This window comes from Pteronotus mesoamericanus, unplaced genomic scaffold (assembly GCF_021234165.1).
Source record: "Pteronotus mesoamericanus isolate MK-2021 breed Mesoamerican mustached bat unplaced genomic scaffold, CSHL_Meso_final contig_639, whole genome shotgun sequence".
Classification (NCBI taxonomy): domain Eukaryota; kingdom Metazoa; phylum Chordata; class Mammalia; order Chiroptera; family Mormoopidae; genus Pteronotus; species Pteronotus mesoamericanus.
This window is the reverse complement of record NW_026555223.1, coordinates 1,077,214-1,101,261: the sequence shown is the minus strand read 5'-3', so window position 1 is coordinate 1,101,261 and position 24,048 is coordinate 1,077,214. Positions and strand designations below refer to the sequence as shown.

At 43.5% G+C, this 24,048-nt stretch overlaps 1 protein-coding gene and 1 pseudogene across 1 annotated transcript; both read right to left on the bottom strand.

The window, feature by feature from the left end:
• Positions 1 to 3,926: 3,926 nt before the first annotated feature.
• On the bottom strand, positions 3,927 to 4,777 carry LOC129076664 (40S ribosomal protein S2-like; annotated as a pseudogene).
• A 14,250-nt stretch (positions 4,778 to 19,027) lies between these two features.
• EID2 (EP300 interacting inhibitor of differentiation 2) lies at positions 19,028 to 19,778 on the bottom strand. The gene is given in 4 exon segments (XM_054580815.1): positions 19,028 to 19,462; positions 19,522 to 19,554; positions 19,556 to 19,626; positions 19,748 to 19,778. Coding segments are annotated over 4 exon segments (570 nt in total).
• Between the last annotated feature and the right edge of the window lie 4,270 nt (positions 19,779 to 24,048).

Below are 24,048 nucleotides of genomic sequence, written 5' to 3'. Positions count from 1 at the left end.
GAAGGTTCCCATTGGCTTGGATTAGGTCACATGTTGATCCCTGAACCAATTACTGAGGCCCAAGGGAATGTGGTGCTGTCATTGGCCTTCTTGAGTCATATGCCCATTCTTGGAGCTGGGGGTGGAGTTGGCCCCGCTGAACCTTGTGGGAAGGGATAATGGGGGTGGAATGTTGGGTTCACAAGAACAACAGTCCTTTCTGTCACAGATACGGGGGGATGTAATCCTGGTGCTGTCATTCACTGACTGTGTGTCCTGGGGCAAATACCTTAATCCTTCTGTGCCGATTTCCTCCTCTGTAAAGTAGGAACTATTTATGATAGCTTTTACCTCATTGGATTTCATTTTATTTAACAAATGTTTACGGAGTACTGACGATGAGCAGGATACCTGCTCTAGGCTTCGGGATTGATACGGCAGTGAACACAACAGATACAAACCCCTGCCTCAGTGCAGTTGACATTCTAGCGATGGAAGCAGATAATGAACAAGACACAGGCAAATGAAAGCATTTTAGAAGGCGATGAGTGGTGAGAAGAAAACTGAAGCAGAGAAGGGGCATGGGCAGTGCTGGGAGGTTTTTCAGCTCTAACTGAGTGGTTAGGGAAGACCTCAGTGAGAAGGCGATATACTTAAACACTCTCAGGAAGGGATCAAACTATGTGGGTAGAAAGTAGTTCAGGCAGAGGGGACAGCACATGCAAAGGCCCTCTGGTAGGAGCGTGTCTGAAAAATGGCAAGGAAACACAAGTGGGCATTATTGTCCACGGAAAGTGTTAGAATGGTGCCTGACACGTAGTAAGCCTGATATAGAGACTAATATTATTATTATTTATCCTTACCCAAGGACATCTTTTTCATTTCTTTTAGAGAAAGAGAAAAGGAGAGAGGAAGGGAGAGAGAGAAACATCAATTTGAGAGAGAAGCACCGAACAGTTGCCTCCCATAGGAGCCTGGACTGGGGATGGAACCCACAACCTAGGTATATGCCCTGACTGGGAATTGAACCTGCAACCCCTTGGTTACGGGCCGACACTCCAAACAACTGAGCCACACCAACACTATTATTTTTATGGAGTTGTCATCATCATTGTTATTAAAATTTTTTCCCCTCTCTTCTCTCTCCACCTCAGGAGCCTCAGCAGGATGACAGGAAGGGCTGAAATGTTGCCGTCAGGGTCAGGTCCTTTTTTGATGGTGGCTGGGGCTCAGGTGACGTCAGGTGGGGTGACAGAGAAAATACATACAGAGTCTGGCTCCCTGCGTTCTGGTCTTACTGCGTCTGCGACACCGCACTCAGTCCTGAGGTCTGTGAAAGTTGCCTGTTGCAGTGCGCCCAGCATCTCCAGCACCTGCCCGGTCAAGGACACCAGAACGCCTTTCCCTCGCTGTCCTTCCACACACCCCTGCCCTGCCCTTTGTGGGTTCATGAACTCTTACCCACAGTTCACAGCCTAACCCTCTTGTATTTTTTTTTCTTTTAATCCTCACTGAGGACATTTTTTCTTTTCATTGCTTTTAGTGAGAGAAGAAAGGAGAGAGAGAAACATCAATGGGTTGCCTCCTGTATGCGCCTGGACCATGGATCACATGGGTGGGGACCGGGCATCAAATCCCGCAATCTTTTGGTTATGGAATGACTTTCCAGCCAACTGAGCCACCCTGGCCAGGGCAACCCTCTTGTATTCTTTACCAGGAAGCTCTGACCCCAGTTAGTGGCCCTTCCCTTCCCTGACATCCTATAAGAGCTCGGACCTCATTCTCTCTCTCTGGGCTGCGACAGGCCAGCTCTGCCGCTCGCCGACCACCGTGCTGTCTCAGGGCAGGGACTGCTCCCCACTCAGTCCTGTATCCCAGTGTTCAGCACGGGGGCTGGCTCAGTGTATTTGCTAGAATAACGTTGGATAGAATTTGCCACAGAAATCTGCTGTGCAGAGGGCATTCTGTGGGCGGGGCTTGGTGTCAGGAGAACTGTATATCGGGGGAGGGGACAGTGCAGGGTGAGGACAGGAACCTCCAAAGAGCCAGGCCTGCCTGGGGTGTCTGGCTGGCAGCTTCCCCTGTCTGGGCAAATCTTCAGCCCCACACTGAGCACACTCCTGGGAGGTGGCCACGGGGAAGCTCCAGGAACTGGTGTGGAAGGAAAATCACTGGGAAACTGGGGTGGGCCAGGTGCATAAAATGAAGTGAAACCTTCCCCTAAAACCACACAATGCATGGCACCCTCAGGGGCCCTGTGGAGGCCCACCTTCTGCGGATGGGCTGACGCGTGGACTCCCTTTTACTCACCTTGCCCACCTGCTATTTTTGTTCTTTAAGTCCTTGCCAAATGTGTTTTGTTTTGCAGGTTTATATTTTTAATTTGTACAAAGGGCATTATACTAATAAGATTCGTGTTTCATTTACTTGTCTGACTAAGAGTTCATTTAAAACTTTAAAAAAAATTACTTGTTAGTGATTTCAAACTAACTAAAAATTTGCAAGAATAAAAACAGTACAAAGAACACTCCTAGAACCTTTATCTAGGTTCACCTATTAATGTTTTACCTCATATACTCTCTCTCTCTCTCTCTCTCTCTCTCTCTCTCACACACACACACACACACACACACACAATTTTTTTCCTGAACCATTTGAGGGTAAGTTACATACATCCTGGCTCTTCACCCCTAAATACTTTGGAGTATATCTCCTAAGGATAAGCATGTTCTCCACTTTAACCATAGATGTTATCACCTCATCATTTCCACATTATATCATTCTTTCATCTCATATTCTGTTCATATTCCAATTATCTCAAGTGATACAATAATGTCCTTTGTAGCATCTCTCTCCATTATGGTAGCCAGCCTAGGATCAGGTATTTTCTTTACTTGTCACATCTCTTTATCTTTCTTGAATCTGGAACATTCCCACAGTCTTCTTTTGTTTTTTATGACATTGCCATTTGTGAACAACATAGCCCCTGCCCCTTAATAGAACGTTTTCATTTGGGGCTTGTTTGGTCTCACGATTAAGTTGAGATTATTTGTTCTCAGATGGACTATTGCAGAGGTGATGTGTCCTCCTTCTAAGGGGCATCTGGAGGTGACATGTCCATTGCCCCTCCCTTGGCTCACTCAGCCACTGTTGTGTCCACTTCCCCTCTGCACAGTTACCACGTCCTCTGTCTTTGTGCCGCCAACAAGCAATCTGTGGGGCAGATGTTAAGAACATGCAAATACTCTGTTCCTCATCACAGATTTCCCATAGATTCAGTGTCCATTGATGACCGTTGTCTGACCCAGTCTTTACCAACCTGATTTTCCAGCTTCAGCGTTCATTCCATCTGCCAGGCTTCACTCTGCATCCTATGGGCAAGAGAAGACATCTTCTCCCTCGTCATGAATGTCTGCATTTATTTATTTGTTACAGGGATGGACTCCCGAATTTCTATTTTTTCCAGTGACTAATAACTCACCACTGCAAGCACTGTGTGCAACGCCCCCCTGTGTTTCTCTGTGCGGTGTAGCCCGCCCCCGCTGGCAGCTGGACAGGGTTCCCTGGTGTGTGCCCCCGTGGTCACTCTCTTCAAGGGGTGGACACCCAGGCTGTCTCCAGCTCTGGCTGCCACTGTAAATACTGCTATAGTGGACATCCTCACGCACCTCCTCCTCTTTAAGATGACACCCAGCAGCAGAACTGCTGGGTCACAGGCCGCTTTGATTTGAGGAGGGAACATGCTGCCCTCCAGAACGACTGTCCCTGCATCCCCGTCCCCACTTGGCATTATCTAGCTTTCTGCTTTTTGACAGTCTACTAGGTGTAAAAGAGAGCTTCTTGATTTCCTTTGCATTTATTTGATTGCTTGTCATATATCCGATGGCCTTGTGGGTTTCTCTCTCTCTCTTTTTATTAACAAGCCCAATTCACTTTATTTTTCTTATTTAGAACCGTGTGGTGGCCACAACGGGAGCCTGGTTCCTGTGCACAGAAGCTCTGGTGTGGGTCTTTACCAGACGGTCAGTGAGTTCCTGACAGGGAGACCTGGCGAGCATTGTTTCTTTCCAGAGGTCAGCAGTGAGATAGCTGCAAGTCTTAGAGATGACATTGAACACGGCCTTGGCGTAGTTGCCCAGGGCGGCAGTGCAGCCTCTGGCTGACGTGTAGCAGTCATCGATACTGGCCATCAATAGCAGCTTCTCGGGCCCAGGGGCTGAGGGGATCTCAGTGCCCCTGGGGGCAGGGATGAGGTGCACCAGCACAGCCACAGCTCCTGGTCACACTGCAAGGGACAGTGTGGGGCTTGTGGATCTTTTTCCCCCAGGAGCCTCACCACACGGGGACAACAGAGAGCTTGGCCAGGATACTGGCCCCATGGACAGCAGTGGCTACTTCTTTTAAGCACTTAACACACAGGCCTACATTTTTATTACAGTCCCCAATGGCGACAAATGCCTTGAACCATGTCTTCTGGCCAGCTCATGGCTACTTTGCATGGGCATACTTTTCAAAACTTCATCCTTGAGGGATGCTGCCAAGAGAAAGTCAATGATCTCAGATTCCTTGATGGGCAGGGAGAAGAGATAGATCTATTACAGGGACTTGATCTTCATGTCCTTGACCAGGCAGCCCAGCTTGGTGATGGGGAGCCACTCCTTGTTCTCGGCCTTGCCTCTGTGCGCTCTGCTGGTGATCTCGACCCCGACCCCAACCCCGACCCGGCTGTGACCTCAGCCTCCCATTCCAGGGCCCCCAGGCCTCCAGGCCCTCCTGCAGCACTGGCATCATCTTCCATTTGGTGTTTCCTAGGAAAAGAATGTGTCCTTGCCTGATTCTTCTACAAGTTTCTCATATCTTGTGCTCTTTTTTCTGCAGGGATTCCTGTCTTGTTCTTGTTGATCTGCATGGATTCTTTGTATTGTCTAGAGATCAACCTTTCTTCTTGTTAGAGTTTGCAAATAATTTTTCCTGTCATATATTAACTTTGTCTTGTGCTAACCTTTGGTGAAGAGAAATCCTTTGTTCTGTTGTGATAAAATTAATCAGTTTGGACTCGTGTATCTAAGATGCCCTTCCATGCCCCTTAGTAGTCAAGATACTGTCCTCCATCAACAGAGGAACCTCACAAGGGTCCAGCAGACATTCCCCCCGCCCCCATGGAGTCCACTTGTGAAGTCCTAACTTCTATAAACCTGCACAATCCCTTTCTTATTCATTCATAGGATCAGGAAGTTCTGCCTGAGTCTAACTTCAGTCTGTCTTTCTGCCACCTCAGCTCATTCAGGATGGATGATTGGGACCCTTACAAGGCGGCTGAGATGACTTCTCTGAAGCTCCCCTAGCTTGGCTACCACCTCCATATGCTTTCCCTTTCATTACCCATTGGCTGGGATTCTACAAAAGGGGGGTTTTGAGCTTCCCTGGAGGGTCAATGTGTGACTGACAGTTGGGCTCATCTACAATCTTTCAGGAACAGGTGGGAAGAGGGCAGGTGCAAGGGGGCTCAAAGAGGGCCAGGTCTTCTTTCTCCTCCTCATTCAGGTGCCAGGACAGACAGGAGGACAGAGAACATGGATGCAGCTTCAAAGCCCCTCACCCCACCCAAATAAGGAGCTCAGACACGGAGACACAGACACACACATGAATGGGTGGACTCACAGAGACACATGTCCTTACCCTAGGCCCCATCCCAACACACATAGGGTGACACATGTAAACACACTCAGACACAGATGCCCATCCATCCACCCATTCATTCATCCCATGCGTGGGCACTGAGCACTGTCCATGAGCCATGTACTGTTAAGCATTGAGGGACAGAAATCCCCACCCTTGCAGAACTCGCATCTCATGGAGGAGTCAATGAACAACATAAATAAGTAACTGAAATAGAATATAGAAAATGGTAAGTTCTGTGGGGCAAATGAGGGAAGGGGATGAGAGAGGGGTCCACAAACATTAGTGTATATGCAGTTGTATAGGGTGAACCAAGTGTGACATTTGAGCAGGTAAGGGAATGAGTCAAGCCTCTTAATAGTTTTGTGAAAATAAGAAATCTGGCATGCGTGTGGGTTTGTATATTTTCCTGACATGCTGTGGCAAAGGAGAAAATATTATGAGCCTCACTAACTTTGATGGAGAAAAATCCTGAACATTTATGTTGACTGGGAATACAGAGCTCTCCATGCCACCATCATCACCAGGGCAACCGAGCCTCAACCTGGCAACTGAGTGGGACTACACATTCCTGCTCATAGGTGTTTTCCCGGGACTTGGCACTAGTGTTTGAGATTGTGGGAATCTGAAGAGAGTCTTTTATCAAATAATACTTGCTAGGGCGGATTTTATCTTCACAGGGAACGTGGCATGCTGAAATAGTTATGACTAGTCACGCATCTTGTTTTACTAAGAGAGCTAGGCTGGTGTTCTTGTGGATATTCTCATTTGAGCCAAGGCCTCATCAGAGCAGGTTCTCTGAAACAGCTTAATGATGAGACCTGCACCTCTCAGCACTGGGGCGGCTCCTTGCCTCCTTTGCCTCACTTGTCTTCTTGGTCAGGGTCGAAGACTTCCATTATTGAGACTATATGGCCTTTGGACTTTTTTATCCTTTCCTGAGGATATGATTATTTATTTTTAGAGAGATAGAGGGAAACATCAATGTGAGACATCTATTGGTTGCCTCCTGCATGCATGCACCCTGACCAATTCTTAGGTTGCAGTGATTGAACCTGCAGCCTAAGTATGTGCCCTGACCAAGGATCGAACCTGAAGCCATTTGTGTACAGGTCGATGCTCCAACTAACTGAGCTATCTGGCTGGGGCTGGGTAATTTTTTATAAGGCACTTCTATGAGGTACATACTGTTAACATCACCCCACTTAACATATATACTTGCATATTATGTATATGTACATATAGATTACGTGTACAGTATACATATATTCAAGGAGAGAGGAAAGTCTCTCCTGTTAGTTGTGTTTCTTGGGAGAACCTTGACTAAGGCAGCAAGCAAGCCTCAGTTTAGTGTTTCCCACCTATAAATGGATATACTAACATTCTTTAACTCATAGCATTGTGAGAATTTATTCAGATACCATATATAAATCACCAAGATCTGTGCCTGGCTCACTGTAAACTCTTAAGAAATGGAAATGGTGGTATTGTCATCTGTGGTGGTCAGTTTTCAAAGATGGCACCCAATGAGTCACAGCTCTTAGGACTCCCTCCCGTGGATCAAGCCCTTCCCTTGAAGTGGGCTGGGTCTATGGAACCAGTACAATGAGGCAGAATTGTGTTAGTTCTGGGCCTGAGCCTTAACACGAGCTGGAAGCTTTCACCATTGTGCTTTTGGGATCCTGAGGCCATCATAACAGAACTCTGGTTACACTGTTGGAGAGACCATGTGGAGAAACAGAGGCCTTGGAAATACATGAAAAAGAGGCTCAGACTTCCAGTCTATCTCCATCAAGGTGGCAGACATATGAGTGAGCCATCATGGATATTCTAGCCCAGCTGAGCTTCTAACTGCCATTGTGTGGAGCAGAAGAACTGCTCAGCTGAGCCCTGCCAACCTACAGGATAGTGCATGATAGTAAAATGGTTGTCATTTAAGGTAACCAGGTTTGGGAGTGGTTTGTTACACAGCAATAGCTGACTGAAACACGACTATTAGCAGGTGGAGACTCATTTTCAGCAAAATTCTTTTTTTAGATCCTCCCCTGAGGACATACTTACTGATTTTAGAGAGAGGGAAAGGGAGGGAGGGAGAGGGGGAGAGAAACATCAATGTGAGAGAGAAACATTGATCGGTTGCCTCTTGTATGTGCCTCGACTGGAGACTGGACCTGCAACCCAGGCATGTGCCCTGACCAGGAATCAGATCAACAACCTTTTGATGCCCAACCAACTAGTCAGGGTGAGGCCAGCATTAGTTTGGAAGAATCATCACATTATGTATAATAATTAATACATATAACTAATTTGGCTGACCTTTGTCTCTGGTTCCCAGAAGGTAACTTGTAAATCTTTGGAATTTCCAGTGATGGGGTGTCTTTGTTATTCATGGTGGGCCCCTTGGATTACACCTGATTGTTTAATACCTGTAAGTATTAATACAAATTATGCCCTATTACTAAATATCTATACAAATAACTAAATGAGCCCTCTGTGGTATGGCTCAGTAGATTGAGTGCCAGCCCGCAAACTGAAGGAGTACCCATTCAATTCCTGGTCAGGGCACATGCCTGAGTTGCCAGCCAAGTCCCCAGTTCGGGAGTGCAAGAGAGGCAACCATTTGAATCATCTCTCACGCATTAGTGTTTCTCTCTCTCACTTTCTCCCTTCCTTCCTCCCTCCTCTCTAAAAAATAAATAAATAAAAATTTAATAAAAGTAAAAACACTCTACTGAGTGCTTTTTCGCAATCACCGTGCTTGCAAGGAATTTGCATGTACAGCACGCCAGATAGTTTGAGGGTTGAGGCTTTGAGCCCTGTGGCATCAGTCTGACTTCAGGGCTCGGTGAACTTCCCTGGTTGACAACATGACATATTTTTATACATTGTTGAGCCAGGACGGTTGATGCATCCCCGACGATGACAGAAATGTCCTGTTTGGGACTCTCCCAGACCATGCTCTACACGTCTTTCCCCTTAATCGCTTATGATTTGTATTCTTTGCTATAATAAAACTGTATTCATAACGACAGTGCTTTCCTGAGTTCTGTGAGTCCTTTCAGTGAATTATCGAACCTGAGGGGGTGGTGGGAATCCTTGAACTCGCAGCCACCTGGTCAGAAGTGAGAGTGGACTGGGGGCCCCTGAACCTGCAGCTAGTGTCTGGAGTGAGGGCAGTCTTATGGAGGACTCTGTGCCTAACCTATGCGTTTGGGTTAACTCTGGGGAGTTGGTGTGAAGAATCACTATCCATGTTGGCATGCTCCTTAAGTTATTCAAGCTCCTGAAAATGCTTTGTGAGATAAGATTTTGCTCCTGAGATGAAAGGGCAAGAGGAGAGGGGGAGGAGAGTTTGAGGTACTGAGGAGATGAGAGCTGGTTGAGTGGGAACGCAGTGTTTTCCGCGGGGTGACCCCAGCCCTGTGACCCCTCAAGTCTCGGTCTTTACTCAAGTCTACCAAAGTGAAGGGGCTTGCAGTGTGGGTGGGCTTTATTGGAAAAATGTGAAGGAACCTTCTTTGAACCCTGGATGCTAGTTATTATTGTTACTCTCTTACGCAGCTTCTCAATCACACCAACTCTCACAAAGTAACACCAAGAAACACAGCCTCTCCTTACCCCACTGTCACTTTGTCACGCACACTGAGGCAATGCATGAGTCCACATGGTCACTCAAATACAGGAGGAGACTTACCTGGTCACCCTCACTTAACCCAGGTGCTCACACCATCTCACACAACTGCTAGTTTTTGTCCTCTGTCTTTTTGCTTCTGGGCACCAGGGAAGGGAAGACTCCAGAGAGGATTCTGTCCAGATGAGCCTGGGTCGTTTCCTGAGGCTCTGCCTTGGATGCATTGCGACAGTGTCTGCCATGAAGGAGTCCCAGGAGACCCGACCTCAAAGTGGGTTTGGGGGAGTCCCCCCCAACTTCCTTTGTCACCTTTACCTTAGTCCTGTCTTTAGGTCCCTTCCAGTCAAGGGTCTCTGCAGGGTTTGGAGAGAGGCTCTATCCAGTTGAGTTGTAAGTATTAATAAATCTAAAATTATATAAGAAAATAACAAAGCAATCTTTGCAAATATGAAACAAGCTGAAACCAATAAAGCTAACTATATGGCAAGTTGATGGCATGACCAAACAGAAAATATGATTTTAAAATACAGTATTTTAACTGTACATTGTAGCAAAATGGAACTAAGTCATTTTATTAATGTAACTACAGGATATTGACCTAGTTTCTTGAAATAAATGGCACAAAAAGGGATGGAAGGGGGAACTGCTATAGGTTTAAAGAGACTTAGGAAACAATCAAATGCCATGTGTGGATCTTGTTGGAATTCTGTTTAAAAAAACCATCTGTGAAAAGCCATTTTAAAGACAACTGGAGAAATCTGAACGTGAACTGGGTACCATAAGATAAAGAATTCCTGTTAATTTTGTTAGTTATTATAAATATATTTTATGTTCACAAAAATATTGTAATATTTATAAGGGAAAGTATTTCCCTTATAGTATTTATACCTAATGTCTGGGATAAAACAACTGTTTATTATAGGAAAATTCTAGTACATGTAAAAGTACAGCATACAGTAGGTTCCCATTCACCCAGCATCCACCTCCCATCATTTCCAAGAAAATACCAGATAATGTGTAGAATTGTGAGACTCATACTATTCTTTCCATTTTTGTGTATGCTTGAAATTTTTCTTAATAAAAGTTAAAAAAAAGCACCGCTGAGTGCCACTTTGGGTGCCCAAGTTGTCTGGGTCCTGTGTATCTTAAGTCTTCACAGGTTGACTCAGAGGGAAGCTGCTCCAAGAGGAAAAGCAACAGGCAGTGGGGAGGTGGGATGGGGGACTCTCACAGACTGGTTATAGGACCTTCCCGCCTTGCCCTGCGCCCCCTGAGGTGGGGAGGATGAGGCCAAACTTTGGCCCTGCTTCTGTGGACCTGAAGAGGGAATGGCGGCTTCTTCCTTGTCAATAGTCCTGGCTTCCCCTCCCCTGCAGACCACTCAGACCCCACGAGGATGGGCTGATGGGGGAAGAGATTGGGTTCAAGTCTCAGCTTTAACCCTTAACATTGGGAGGCAGAGGTCAGATGAGCTGATTTCTGTCTAAAGTGTTCAGGGCTATGCAAACATGAACCGTTAAAAAGTTTTTATCCCATGATCAGCGTGTGCCCTGCTCCTTAGTCTGTCCTTTGCTCTTCTTGAGGTAAATTGTGATTTTTCAGGATATAGAAACTCAAAATCATTGAGAACAATTTACATGAAGTGGCGTGATATAATGGAGAATATATATGGACTTTGTACTCAGTTCCTGGGACAGAACTTCAATTTTCTGACTGATGGAAGTATCTTTGTTATGCTAACAAAGTGACTATAGGAGGCATCTAGATAGTTTCAGGTCATCAGAATTACCAACCACATGATTAGAAGGTTGGAACTTGGGGCCAGCCTAGTCTAGTGGTGTGAGGAGGGGCTGGAGATTAAATTCAATTATTTGGCCAATGATTTACTCCATCATGCCTCTGTAATGAAACCCCATGTAGAAACTCTGGATGGTGACACTCAGGGGAGGTTCTTGGTTGGTGAGCACAGTGACATGCAGGGAAGGCTCTGCACCCTGACTCAATGGCAGAGGACAAGGAAGCCTGCCTCTGGGACCCTTCCTGGCCTTGTCCTGTATGTCTATTAATTTGGCTGTTCCTGAGTTGTACCCTTTGCAGTAAAACTGTAATAACACTGTTAGCATAGCACTTTCAGTTCTGTGAGCTGTATCTAGCAAAGCAGGGGGTTGTGGGAAGCCCTGAATTCATAGCCTGTCAGTCAGAAATGCTTTGAGACTTGTGGCTGGCGTACTAGACGAGCTCAGTCTTAGGGACTGAGTCCTTAAACCCATGGAGTCTGACGCTAACCAAGGTAGTGTCAGAACTGAATCAAAGTACATCACTTTAGGGTAGAAATGGAACAGGTAGCAGGCTAAGTCCTTAAGAAAGCTGGTAACAGTAACTCAGCACAACTGAGAATCTTCAGAGGCAAAGTGACAGCTCAATCTCATTGAGGAATAATGCAGTTAAACTTCATAGAGGAGGTATGTGAGGGGTCATTAATGGGAAAGGAAGGGACTTGCTCCTAAGGCATGAAGGTATATAACAAATATTCCAAGAAACTTTTCATTACTTACTTTAAAAGGACTAGAATAAATAAAGAGGTCTCCGATTTCCCCTTTGTCTTGTCTTTCCTCCATTTTTTTTCTTCAAGAAATTTTTAAAATATTCTCCCAAGGACATTTTTTTTTTCATTGATTTTAGAGAGTGAGAGAAACATTCATGTAAGAGAGGAGCATCAATGGTTGCCTCCTGTAGGGGCCCAGACTGGGAATTGAACCTGCAACCTAAGTATGTGACTGAAAATCAAGAGGTTGCAAAGTGATGCTCTAACCAACTGAGCTACATCAGCCAGTGCACTGTCTCTCCCTCCTTTCCTTTTACTCCCTTCCCTCCCTCCCTTCCTCTTTCTTTTTTTAAACTATATTTATTGATTATGCTTTTACAGTTGTCCCAGTTTTCCCCCTTTGCCACCCTCTGCTCAGTAATCCCATTCCCTCCATCAATCCCCTCCCTTAGTTCATGTCCATGGGTCATGTATGAAAGTACTTTGGCTACTCCATTTCCTATAGTGTTCTTAACATCTCCATCTATTTTGTACCTACTAATTTTTACTTCACCATTTCTCCCATTTCTCCCCTTCTTCCTAGCAGCTGATAACCCTTCAAGTGATCTCCATATCTATGATTCTGTTCCTGTTCTGGTAGTTTGCTTAGTTTGTTTTTTAGATTCAGTTGTTGATAGCTGTGAATTTGTTGCCATTTTAATGTTCATGGTTTTGATCTTTTTCTTATATAGTTTCCTTTAACATTTCATATAATAATGACTTGGTGATGATTCAGTCCTTTAGTTTTACCTTGTCTGGGAAGCACTTTATCTGCCCTTCAATTCTAAAGGATAGCTTTGCTGGACAGAGTAATTTAGGTTGTAGGTCCTTGTTTTTCATCACTTTGAATGCTTCTTGCCAGTCCCTTCTTGCTTGCAAAGTTTCTTTTGAGGAATCAGTTGACAGTTTTATGGGAACTCTTTTGTAGGTAACTCTCTGTTTTTCTCTTGCTGCTTTTCAGATTCTCTCTTTATCTTTAATCTTTGGCATTTTAAGTTTGATGTGTCTTGGTGTGGTCCTCCTTGGGTGCATCTTGTTTGGGACTCTCTGTGCTTCCCAGACTTGTATGTTTATTTCCTTTGTCAAATTAGGGAAGCTTTCTTTCATTTTTTTTTTCAAATAAGTTTTCAATTTCTTGCTCTTGCTCTTCTCCTTCCGGCACCCCTGTGATTCTGATGTTAGTACATTTTAAGATGTCCCAGAGGCTCCTTACCCTATCCTCATTGTTTTAAAATTCTTTTTTTCTTCTTGCTGTCCTGGTTGAATGTTTTTTTTTCTTCTTTACGCTCCAAATCATTGATTTGAGTCCCAGCTTCATCCCCTCCACTGTTGGTTCCCTGCAGACTTTTATTTCACTTAATGTAACCTTGAGTTCTGCCTGGGTCTTTTTTATGCTGTTGCAGTATCCAGTGAGTTCCCTGAGCATCCTGATAAACAGTGCTTTGAACTCTGCATCTGATAAGTTGCTTATCTGCATTTCTTTAGTTCTTTTTCTGGAGTTCTGTTCTTTCATTTGGGCCATATTTCTTTGTCTCCTCAATAACCTCCTTGTGTTTGTTTCTGTGTATGAGGTAGAGTTGCTTTGACTCCCCATCTCAGTAACATGGCCTATTGTAGAAAAGTACACCTGTATATTGTATGGGGCAGAGTCTTAGGTAATCGCCAGGGCAGAGCAAACTGTCTCACTACTTTGTGGCTCTGTGTGGGAAGGGCTTGGAGAGGGGACAATGATGCTGCTTGGCCTCTGGGGATTTGCCCGGGAGGAAGCTTGTCACCCAGCATGCACTCTGTTGCCAGTCACTTTGCTTTCTCCATGTATGCCACTTCTGCCCTTCCCACTGTTGCCATGGTGGTAAATCACAGAGAACATGGGTCTGTTCTTACCCATGGGTAAGTCCTAAGACCTTTGTGGGCCTTTTAAGAGGAATCTCCTGAGATTTCTGCAGTTTCTTCTGCTGCCCCAATACCTAATGGTTTTTATAGCCAGAAGTTATGGGGACTTATCTTCCTGGTGCTGGAAACCTGGGCTGGGTGCTCTGGTCTGGGGCTGGGATCCCTTGCTCCTGAGGTATCCTCCCAATTTTTAGCCATCCCACGTGAATGTGGGACTGCCGGTTCTGCCACCTCTCTGTTCCATTCTGCATCTCCCCACCTCTCCACCTGTCTCCATGTCTCTGCACCTCCTACCCATCGGGATAAACATGGCTTCTTTAAGTCTTTGGTGTTGGATTTCTATACAGCTTGATTTTCTGATGAATCTGGGTGATATTTGTTTTGTAGTCTAGTTGTAATTTTAGCTATAGTTGTACAAGGAGGCGAAGCATGTTTACCTACTTGATTGGAAGTCCTTTTTCTTTTAAAAAGATTTTATTTATTTTTTTTTAGAGAGAGGGGAAGGGAGGGGGAAAGAGTAGGAGCAAAACATCAATGTGCAAGAGACACATCAATCAGTTGCCTCTCATGTGCCCCTAACTGGGGAACCCAGTGCACAACCCAGGCATGTGCCCTGACCAGGAATCAAACTAGCACAGGCCATCACTCAATCCCCTGAGCCACAATGGTCAGTGCTCTCTCTTTCTTTCTTTTCTTTCTTTCCCTTCCTTCCTCCCTCCCTTTCTTTTTAATTCTTTATTTTATTTTATTTATTTATTTTTAGAGAGGGGAGGGGAGGGAGAGAGAAACATCAATGTGTAGTTGCCTCTCAAGTGCCCCCTACTGGGGACCTGGCTGCAACCCAAGCATGTGCCTTGGCTGGAATTGAACCTGTTGCTTCACAGGCTGGCGCTCAATCAACTGAGCCACCACAGCCAGGGCTCTTCCCTTCCTTTCTTTAAAGAGTGATTATTTCTGACAGCTTCAGGGTGTACGAGTCCTATTTGAGTTCATTTCTGAAGCTTTCACAGAATATCTGATTGCCTGTACAGCTTTATAGGGAAGGACAGCTTTGTGGGTTGAAGAAGTGGTTTCTTCTCTTGCTGATATATCACAACTTCATTACCTTGACTCGCAACTCAGATAAAAGGGGAGATACACAGTGAGAAATGTTCATACACTATGAAGGTACTTTGAGCTTTTAGAGATTTTCTTTTTTTTTAATTCACACAGAATGTTCATCACAAATCCCCTGAAAACCACCCATGGCTTCATCATTCCTGCCATAATCCTGGTTTCCCAAGAACCCAGGCTAGAGTAAGGCCTATAGGATACTGTAGTACAGCAGAGTAAGGACATCTTTAAATAAAGTTAATGAAGAAAAGATGGATGCGTTAGTAACTGGTGTTGGGGCAACCAGGAATCCATCTAAAAAATAAATTTTGGATTCTTACCTCATAGGGTACCTCAGGATAAATTTCAAATGGTTCAAATTTGAAACCATACACACCAAGAAAACCTTGGGATTCAAATTGTTGTCGGTTTAAATAAAACAGGAAGCAAAAACAAAAGTAAAAAAACTCCAAAAAGGCTTTTAAAAAATTATTATTATTTTTAATGTATTTTATTGATTATGCAATTACAGTTTTCCCATTTTTTCCTCCCCTTTATTTCCCTGTGCCCTGCACCCCTCCTCCCACCAGCATTCCTCAACCTCCTTAGTTCATGTCCATGGATTGTACATATAAATTCTTTGGCTTCTCCATTTCCTATACTATTCTTAACCTCCCCCTGTCTATTTTGTACCTACGATTTATGCTTATTCCCTGTACCTTTCCACCCCATTCTCTCCCCTTCCCCTCCCCTTTGATCTCCATTTCTGTCATTCTGTTCCTGTTCTAGTTGTTTACTCAGTTTCTGTTTCTGCTTTTTTTAGGTTCAGTTGTTGATAGTTGTGAGTTTGTTGTCATGCTACTGTTCATAATTTTTTATCTTCTTCTTCTTAGATAAGTCCCTTTAACATCTCATATAATAAGGGCTTGGTGATGATGAACTCCTTTAACTTGACCTTATCTGGGAAGCACTTTATCTGTCCTTCCATTCTAAATGACAGCTTTGCTGGATAGAGTAATCTTGGATGCAGGCCCTTGCTTTTCATGACTTTAAATACTTCTTTCCAGTCCCTTCTTGCCTGTAAGGTTTCTTTTCTCCTTTGTAGGTAACTATCTCCTTTTCTCTTGCTGCTTTTAAGATTCTCTCCTTATCCTCCCTAGCTGGTGTGGCTCAGTGGATTTAGGGCCAGCCGGTGAACCAAAGGGTCACCAGTTCGATTCCCAGTGCAGGGCACATGCCTGGGTTGCAGGCCAGGTTCCCAGCAGGTGTCGTGTGAGATGCAACCACACATTGATGTTTCTCTCCTATTCTTTTTCCATCCCTTCCCCTCTCTAAAAATACATACATATATACATACATACATACATAAATAAAAACTTCTAAAAAAAGATTCTCTCCTTATCTTTAATCTTGAGTAATTTAATTATGATGTGCCTTGGTGTGTGCTCCCTTGGTTCCAATTTCTTTGGGACTCTGAGCTTCCTGGACTTCCTGGAAATCTGTTTCCTTGGCCAGATTAGGGAAGTTCTCCTTCATTATTTGTTTAAATAAGTTTTCAATTTCTTGCTCTTCCTCTTCTCCTTCTTGCACCCCTGTGATTCAGATGTTGGAATATTTAAAGTTGTCCGAGAGGTTCCTAAGACCTCCTCATTTTTTTGAATTTTTGTTGTTTCATTCTGTCCTGGTTGAATGTTTCTCTCTTCCTTCTGCTCCAAAATTGTTGATTTGAGTCCCGGTTTCCTTCCCTTTACTGTTGGTACCCTGTATATTTTTATTTCACTTTGCATAGCCTTCCCTTTTTCCTCCATTTTGCGACCATACTCAGTCAATTCAGTGAGCATCCTGAGCACCTGTGTTTTGACTTGTGCTTCTGATAGGTTGACTATATCTTCGTCACTTAGTTCTATTTTTGGAGCTTTGATCCGTTCTTTAATTTGGGCCATATTTCTTTGTCTCAGCATGCCTGTTACATTGGAAGGGGCAGTGCCTTAGGTATTCACCAGTGCGCGGCAAACCACATTGCTGTGTTGTGGCGAAGTATGTAGGGGAGGGGTCCAAGAGGGAACGATGCCACTTACTCGGCTCTTGGCTGGCTTTTAGTCACTTCCCCTACTACCCACAAGCAAACTGGGCCCTTTTGGTGCTGATTCTCCAGTGGGAGAGTTTGTGTACATTCTAGGACCCTGTGAGTTTCTTCAACGAACTCTCCTGTGAGGCTGGGAGTTCCTTCTGCTGCCACATCCCCCACAGGTGTTTACAGCCAGAAGTTTTGAGGCTTTCTTCTCCCACACTGCAACTCTGGGTTGTACGGTCTGTCTCACTCCCCAGCTGTTCCACCTGGTTCATCTGCACTCCAATGTGGGACCACCCAGTCCACCAGCCGCCATGTCATCCATCTGCTCCTCCAGCCACTGCCTTGCCACTCGTCCTCCCTGCCCCAGCTGCCCAACCTCACCCCTCCTACTGGTCTGGATGAACGTTTCTTCTTTAACTTCTTGGTTTTTGGACTTCCATAGTTTTATTTTCTGGCAGTTTTTTTGTTATTTTTTGTTTTTAAATTGGTTGTTGTCTTTCTTTTGGTTGTGAGAGGAGGCAAAGTGTATCTGGTTAACGCCTCCATCTTGGCTGGAAGTCTCCATGCCAAAAGGCTTTTAGGAAAACCAAAGACAAATGTAAAACTGGGAAAAAATTCATAACTCACAGCATAAGCTATTATCATATCACTATTACATAAATATCTATTAGAGTCAATAAAGGATATAATCAGAAAAGAAATGGATAAAAGATATGAAAAGATAGTTCATGGAAATGGGACTACATATGAGTTTTAAATGAAGATATTTAACTTCACTCATAAGAGAAGAGCAAATTAAAGCTGATCTATCATATTTCAACTATATAGTTTGGCAGAATCTAGACATTTGGTGACTTATTGTGTTGGCTAGGCTGTGAGAAAATGTCCATGTCCTTCAGTTGCTGGTGAGAGTGCAAAATTGTACACGTATGAAGGGCAAGTTAGCAATGTCTATAACTATTGTACCTTTGGCCCAGAATTCTTGCTTCTGGAAATTCATCTTACAGGTATTCTATATATCAAAGAATCTAAAAAGCTGATGATTACGTGATGCCATTATTTTTATAGAAATCCTGTATTGTACCATCAAATGTAAGATATAGCCCAATTTCAGAGATATCAATATACAAAGTACACTTAGAATTAAAGCAATACTGTATTCATACACATGCCATATGATACATACACAGAGTAGAAATAGATGAAAAATAACCAAAATACCCATCAGTGTGTTCCTGGTTAGATAAATTACAACTTAACCACTGAATGGAATAAAATGCAGCTCTAAAAAAGAATGAGGAAATGTAGAGCTTTGGAAGACTCTTCAAGATATGTTCATAACATGCCAACTTTTGTAAAGCAATGAACCCCTCCCCAATTTCTTGAGTTTACATTAGGAAACTGAAAGAGGTACTGTGGTTATAGATTGGGGTTGTGGTAGGTATTGGGTGGAGGGGAAAAGGCATGGGAGACTTTTCACTATATATTTTATAATTTGAAGGGCTTGTGAATGGATTATATAAAAATACTTTAAATTCAGAAATTTCAGATATTCTTTAATACATATTTATTATGTAATATATACTTTGCTTGCCATTTGACACGCTTCAGAAAACACAAAAATCAATCTTACATTAAAAACTATTGAATCTGACAAGAAGAGAGCACATTCTGACAATTTCAATTATCTTCATAGTCCTAATACCTTGGCTGTAACTCGTTATTCTTATCACCGCTATCGATGATTCCTTTTATCATCATGGACTCTATTTCTGGCATTTTTTCTTCATCAAGTGTCAAATTTATAAAACTACTTTTTAAGTGAAGCAATTTTGCAAGACATTTCCACAAGGCACGGGAAAAAGTCTCAATCACAAACCAAAGAATGTTAGAGGAGACACAGGACTTCTGACATTTTTTTCTATTTCTTTTCTAATGATTTTTCATAAGCTTCCCCCATCTTTTTCACTCCAAACTTAAGATTACCTGTTCATATACTGTTCCTTAAAAAAAAAGAAAGAAAGAAAAGAATCAAGTTACACGATTGGTATGACTGTCTTGAATGACGAGGTACCTCCTCAAAGTAGTTTCATCATTATTCTCTGTTGATAAATTTACCACAGCCAAATTCTTCTATAAGAGGACTGATAATTTCAGGTGCACTCAGAGCTACAGGAAATGTTAAAATTTCAAAATCCACCCTCTGAGGATTCCGCTGATATTCGGCATGAAACGCTACTTCCCCGGCTCTGCAGGCTTCCACAAATCGCCTGCGGAGTCCCTCAAGCGCTTGTATTCAACCCGGAGAAACTGGCTAGTCTTCCAGATTGTGGCGGAGGAACTGGTGGTAATTCATCCCTAGAACGCGAAGTGGGAGACAGAAGCGGAGAAAGGGCAAAACAGACAACCTGAGTGTTTCCTCGACATGGACGTGGGCCTGCTCCCAGGACCTTCTTCCTCTGAGAGCTACACCAACAATCAGGCGACCTCTACCACCAGGCCTTCCCTGGCTGCCACCAAAGGACCTTCTCTGGCTCTCCAGGCTTCGCCCCGGGCGAGTCTCGTCTCTTGCTGCCTACTGCTCCCTACGTCCGCCTGCAGGACGTCGCGGTAGCCTTGCGCCCGCGCCCCTCTGCGGAGCACTACTGTCTGCTGGCCGCTGGGACACCTCGGACTCTGGACTCAGGCCGGCCGCTCCGTGAAAAATTGGAACCACCGCAGCGCAATTACGGGTGTGCACGTGTATGCTCGCGCGCGCGCGCTCGCGCGCGCGCTCGGGTTAATGCTACGTGCAAATCCGTGCGCGCGCACCTACATCTGCGGCTGAACCCAAGAGCACTGCGCATGCGTCACCGCTGCGCCGCCTAGTGGCTGGAAGGGCCAGCAGAACTGAAACCGTCCCCACCCCACCGCAAGGATTGTCGAGATGCCGAGGCGCGGTTAACTGTTTGACCAGTTTAGTGTTTACAAGGAAAGTCTTACACGATCTCTTCCTGATGGCTTTCCCAAGATTCCATTCTAGGATCCTTCTCTCTAAGCTGCTTCTCCAGTGATTATAATGTCACCTCTGTTATATACCGAGACATTCTAGATTTGTGGGGTTTTGGGGGGTGGGGTGGGGAATGTCTTTATTCTTTTACATTTATTTATTTGTCTATCGTCACTGATACCAATTGTCTTAACTACTAAAGCTTTATAATATTACCTTCTCGTTATCATTAAAATTGCTTTACTGCTCTTAGGCACTTATTTTTTCTAAATATTATTTGCGCGATATAACATATGCAGAAAAGTATGTAAAATATAAATATATAGCTGAATGATTTATCACAAAATGTTCATCGATGTGAACCCACCACTCAGGTCAAGAAATCGAACATTTCCATTAGCCTAGAACCTGTTCCATCTTCTTACCACTATCTTACCCTTCCTACCCAGAGGAAACTGCTATCCTCATAGTTATGGCAATAATTTCTTAGCTTTCCTTTTTTGTATTACTACCTAGGGGTGAATTTCTAATACTTTAGTTTTGTCTGTTTTTTTTTAACTTTATGTACTCTTGTGTCTGGTTTATTTCACACATTATTTTGATAAGATTCACATGTTTTTCATTGTGTTTATAAATAGTTCATTTCTTGATAGTTACAATTCATTATCATTCTTTTCATGTGTCCCATAATATTATAAAATGCATTTTAATTTTTGGCACTCCAATTACTTTCTCTTTAGTCTAATGTGAAAAACGTCATACGAGGAAATTACACTGTTAATTTTGCTGATGGTGACCCCATCATGATGCCATGATTTCTGAGCATCAGCAAGTAACTAGTTTCTCATTGTTCTCTGCCCATTCAGGTATAGCTATTCTGAGGCTTTAAGGTTTCCCCCGAAGAGCATGAAGCCATACTTTTACTTATCTGGATCAAACACCACATATATAAATCCCAACGTCCAGCCCACCTGCTGCTTCACACACAGCTTCCCACCAGCATCATTGCAATGGCTGTGAGTGGTTCCTTTAAGGAAGCTCCCAGGCTAGGTTGGAAGCCCAAGAGTTCATTGCTTCCATCCTCAGGCTGCCTAGAAAATCACAAATATTCAACAAAGAAATTCCAAGATTTAGGTAATAATATATTATTAGAGGAGAAATTAGAAATTGTAGTAACTTGTTCTAACCTACAGCCTCAGATATAATCCTGCCTTTTGAGGCCAAGAATCACCTACAGCAGAAGCTGAAAGGCCCTCTTATTATCCAAGAGCAGGAATAGCCCTAAGCAAAATTATGGTGTATTAAACAGAATTGCTCCTGTGAGGAGATAAAAGCAAACATCTTAGAGATTCTAGGATAGCTATTGCTCCGAAGACTGTTCCTTTAGTGGTTGCAGCATCTTAGTTTCTGACTCAATGCCACTATTTCAAGATCATTTGAGGACAACTTCAATCATGCTGCAGGCTAAATAATTGAGGGAGCTGATAACAGGGGCCCACGCTGACTTTTTTAAAGACTCAAAATTTTAATTAATGTATTATTTATTTTTAGACAGAGGGGAAGGGAGGGAGAAAGAGAAGGGAATGTCAATGTATGGTTGCCTCTTGTGTGCCCCCTACTGGGGACCTGGCCCACAACCCAGGCATGTGCCCTGATTGGGAATCAAACAAGTGACCCTTTGGTTCACAGGCCAGCGCTCAATCCACTGAACCATATCAGCCAGGGCTGACTTCTTTTTTTAACAGGAGAAAATACTAGAGAAGAGAATTAAACCCACAGCCGTGCAATTAACATTTTAAAAGAGATAAGAGTTTATAAGGAAATGGGTGGGATCTGCTTCTCCCAAAGGATGCAAAGCCTGAAATAAATAGCAGTGGTGGAAAATTTGTCCTTACTGTGAACAAAAACTTTCTTGAAGGATAAATACCCAAGTGAATCTCAGAATTAAATCAGTACTTTTATGGGTGTGGGATAAAACCACAACTAAAAATCTGCACGTGGTTTAGGACACCTGGGTAAAGCATGATATCATATCTGTATCTTTATACCCCTGATTATCTGAGGCCTATGTCTTCTGCGCACTAGATTGGCTAAGCTGAGTTACTGGTAGGTACAGGTGCTTCTTCCTCTAAGATTTGACTGGGGGGATTTTCCGGATTTTCTAATCTCTGCCAGTTTATTTAATGCTGTGGTGATTTCTAAACTCAATGCTACAAACCTTGTCTCTTCCCCCAAGATTGTTACTGTGTTATATTAATTGCAAAAGTGGCTCTAAATCTCTACCCTCTCTGTGTCTACACCCCTTGTAATTAGAGTTTGCGTCTCTGCTCGTCAAGAGAGATTTTTTTCTTCATGCCTTGAGTCTGAGCTGCTTATGACTTGCTTTGACCAGTAAGACATGGCAGAAATGATGGTGTGTCTGCTTGTTGTTGCAAGGGATGGTAATGTCCATGTAGCACAGAGGGGAGTCTGTATTACACAGAACAATGGTAGGCAGGTTAACATAAGATCCCTTTGTGAGAGGCTGATGGTCAGCCCTGGGATCAGTAACCACCAGAAGTCATGGCTCCTGGAAAGTTGCCTGGATTTGGTCAGTGACATTTCCAGGAGAGAAGCATCCAGTAATAGGAGTACCTCCAGTAGCAGCAGCAGACTTCAGCACAGCTCACTGGCCAGTATTCCTAGAGGATATTACACTGACATCACTGAGTTTTCTTTTTATTTATTTTCATTTAAAAAATATTTTAATTTTTTATTGTATTTTTCCATTACCATTTACTCCCCTTACATCCCCTTCCCCCTACAATCACCACACCGTTGTCCATATCCATGAGTCCTTTTTCCTTTCTGCTCAGCCCCTCCGCCCCTACCATTACTGACAATAACCAGAGGGGAGGGGGGAAAATGGGGGAAAGAAGGGGAATGCTCATCAAGGAACATGTATAAGGACCCATGGACAAAAAAGGGGGTAGGACTGAGAGTGGGAGGTGGGGGTAGGTGGGGCAGGAGAGAGTGGTGGGGAGAAAATGGAGACAATTGTACTTGAACAACAATTAAAAAAAAGAAAAACAAATATCACATGATTTCATTTATATGTGCAATCTAATGAAGAACTAACTAACAAATAAACTAACAAAATAAACCAACAAAATAAAACCAGAGACATAGATACATGGAACAGGCTGTCAGAGCTCAGAGAAGAGGCGGGTGAGGGAGATTGGAAGAGAGTAGCCAAATAACATATATGCATAGCCCACGGACACAGATAACAATGTGATGAAGGCTGGGCAGTGGGCAGGAGCTAGCTGGAGGGGGGCAAAAGAATGAAAAATGGAGGACATCTGTAATAGTGTCAACAATAAAAAAACTACAATGAGATACCACCTCACACCTGTCAGAATGGCAATCAACAAGACAAGTATTAACAAGTGTTGGAGAGGTTGGGGAGGAAGGCGAACCCTCATTCACTCCTGGTGGCAATGTAGCCTGGTACAGCCACTATGAAAAACAGTCTGGTGTTTCCTCAAAAAATTAAGAATAAAGTTACCATATGACCTAGCAATCCTTATCCTAGGTATCTACCTAAAAAACTTGAAAACATATATTCACAAAGATGTTCACTGCAGCATTATTCACAGTGGCCAAGACATGAAGACAACCAAAGTGTCCTTTGATAGAGGACTGTATAAAGATGTGGTACATATACACAATGGAATACTACTCAGCCATAAGTAAAGACAAAATACTGCTATTTGCGACAATATGGATGGACCTTCAGAATATTATACTAAGTGAAATAAGTCTCGGAAAAAGCTAAGAACCATATGATTTCATTCATATTTGAGATATAAAACTGAAACTTGTAGACCCAGACAGCAATGTGGTGGTTGCCAGAGGGAAGGGGGTGGAGAGGTGGGGGTAGGCCCAGTATATGTTAATGGAGATGGTTTGATTTTGGATGGTGGTACACAGTGCAATATAAAGACCATATTAATAGAAATGCACACTTGAAGCTTATATGATCCCATTAACCAATGTCACCCCCAATAAATTGAATAAAAATTCCATTCCCATGTAATTTAAAAAAAAGAACAAGGAAACAATGAAGATCAGAGCATAAATAAATG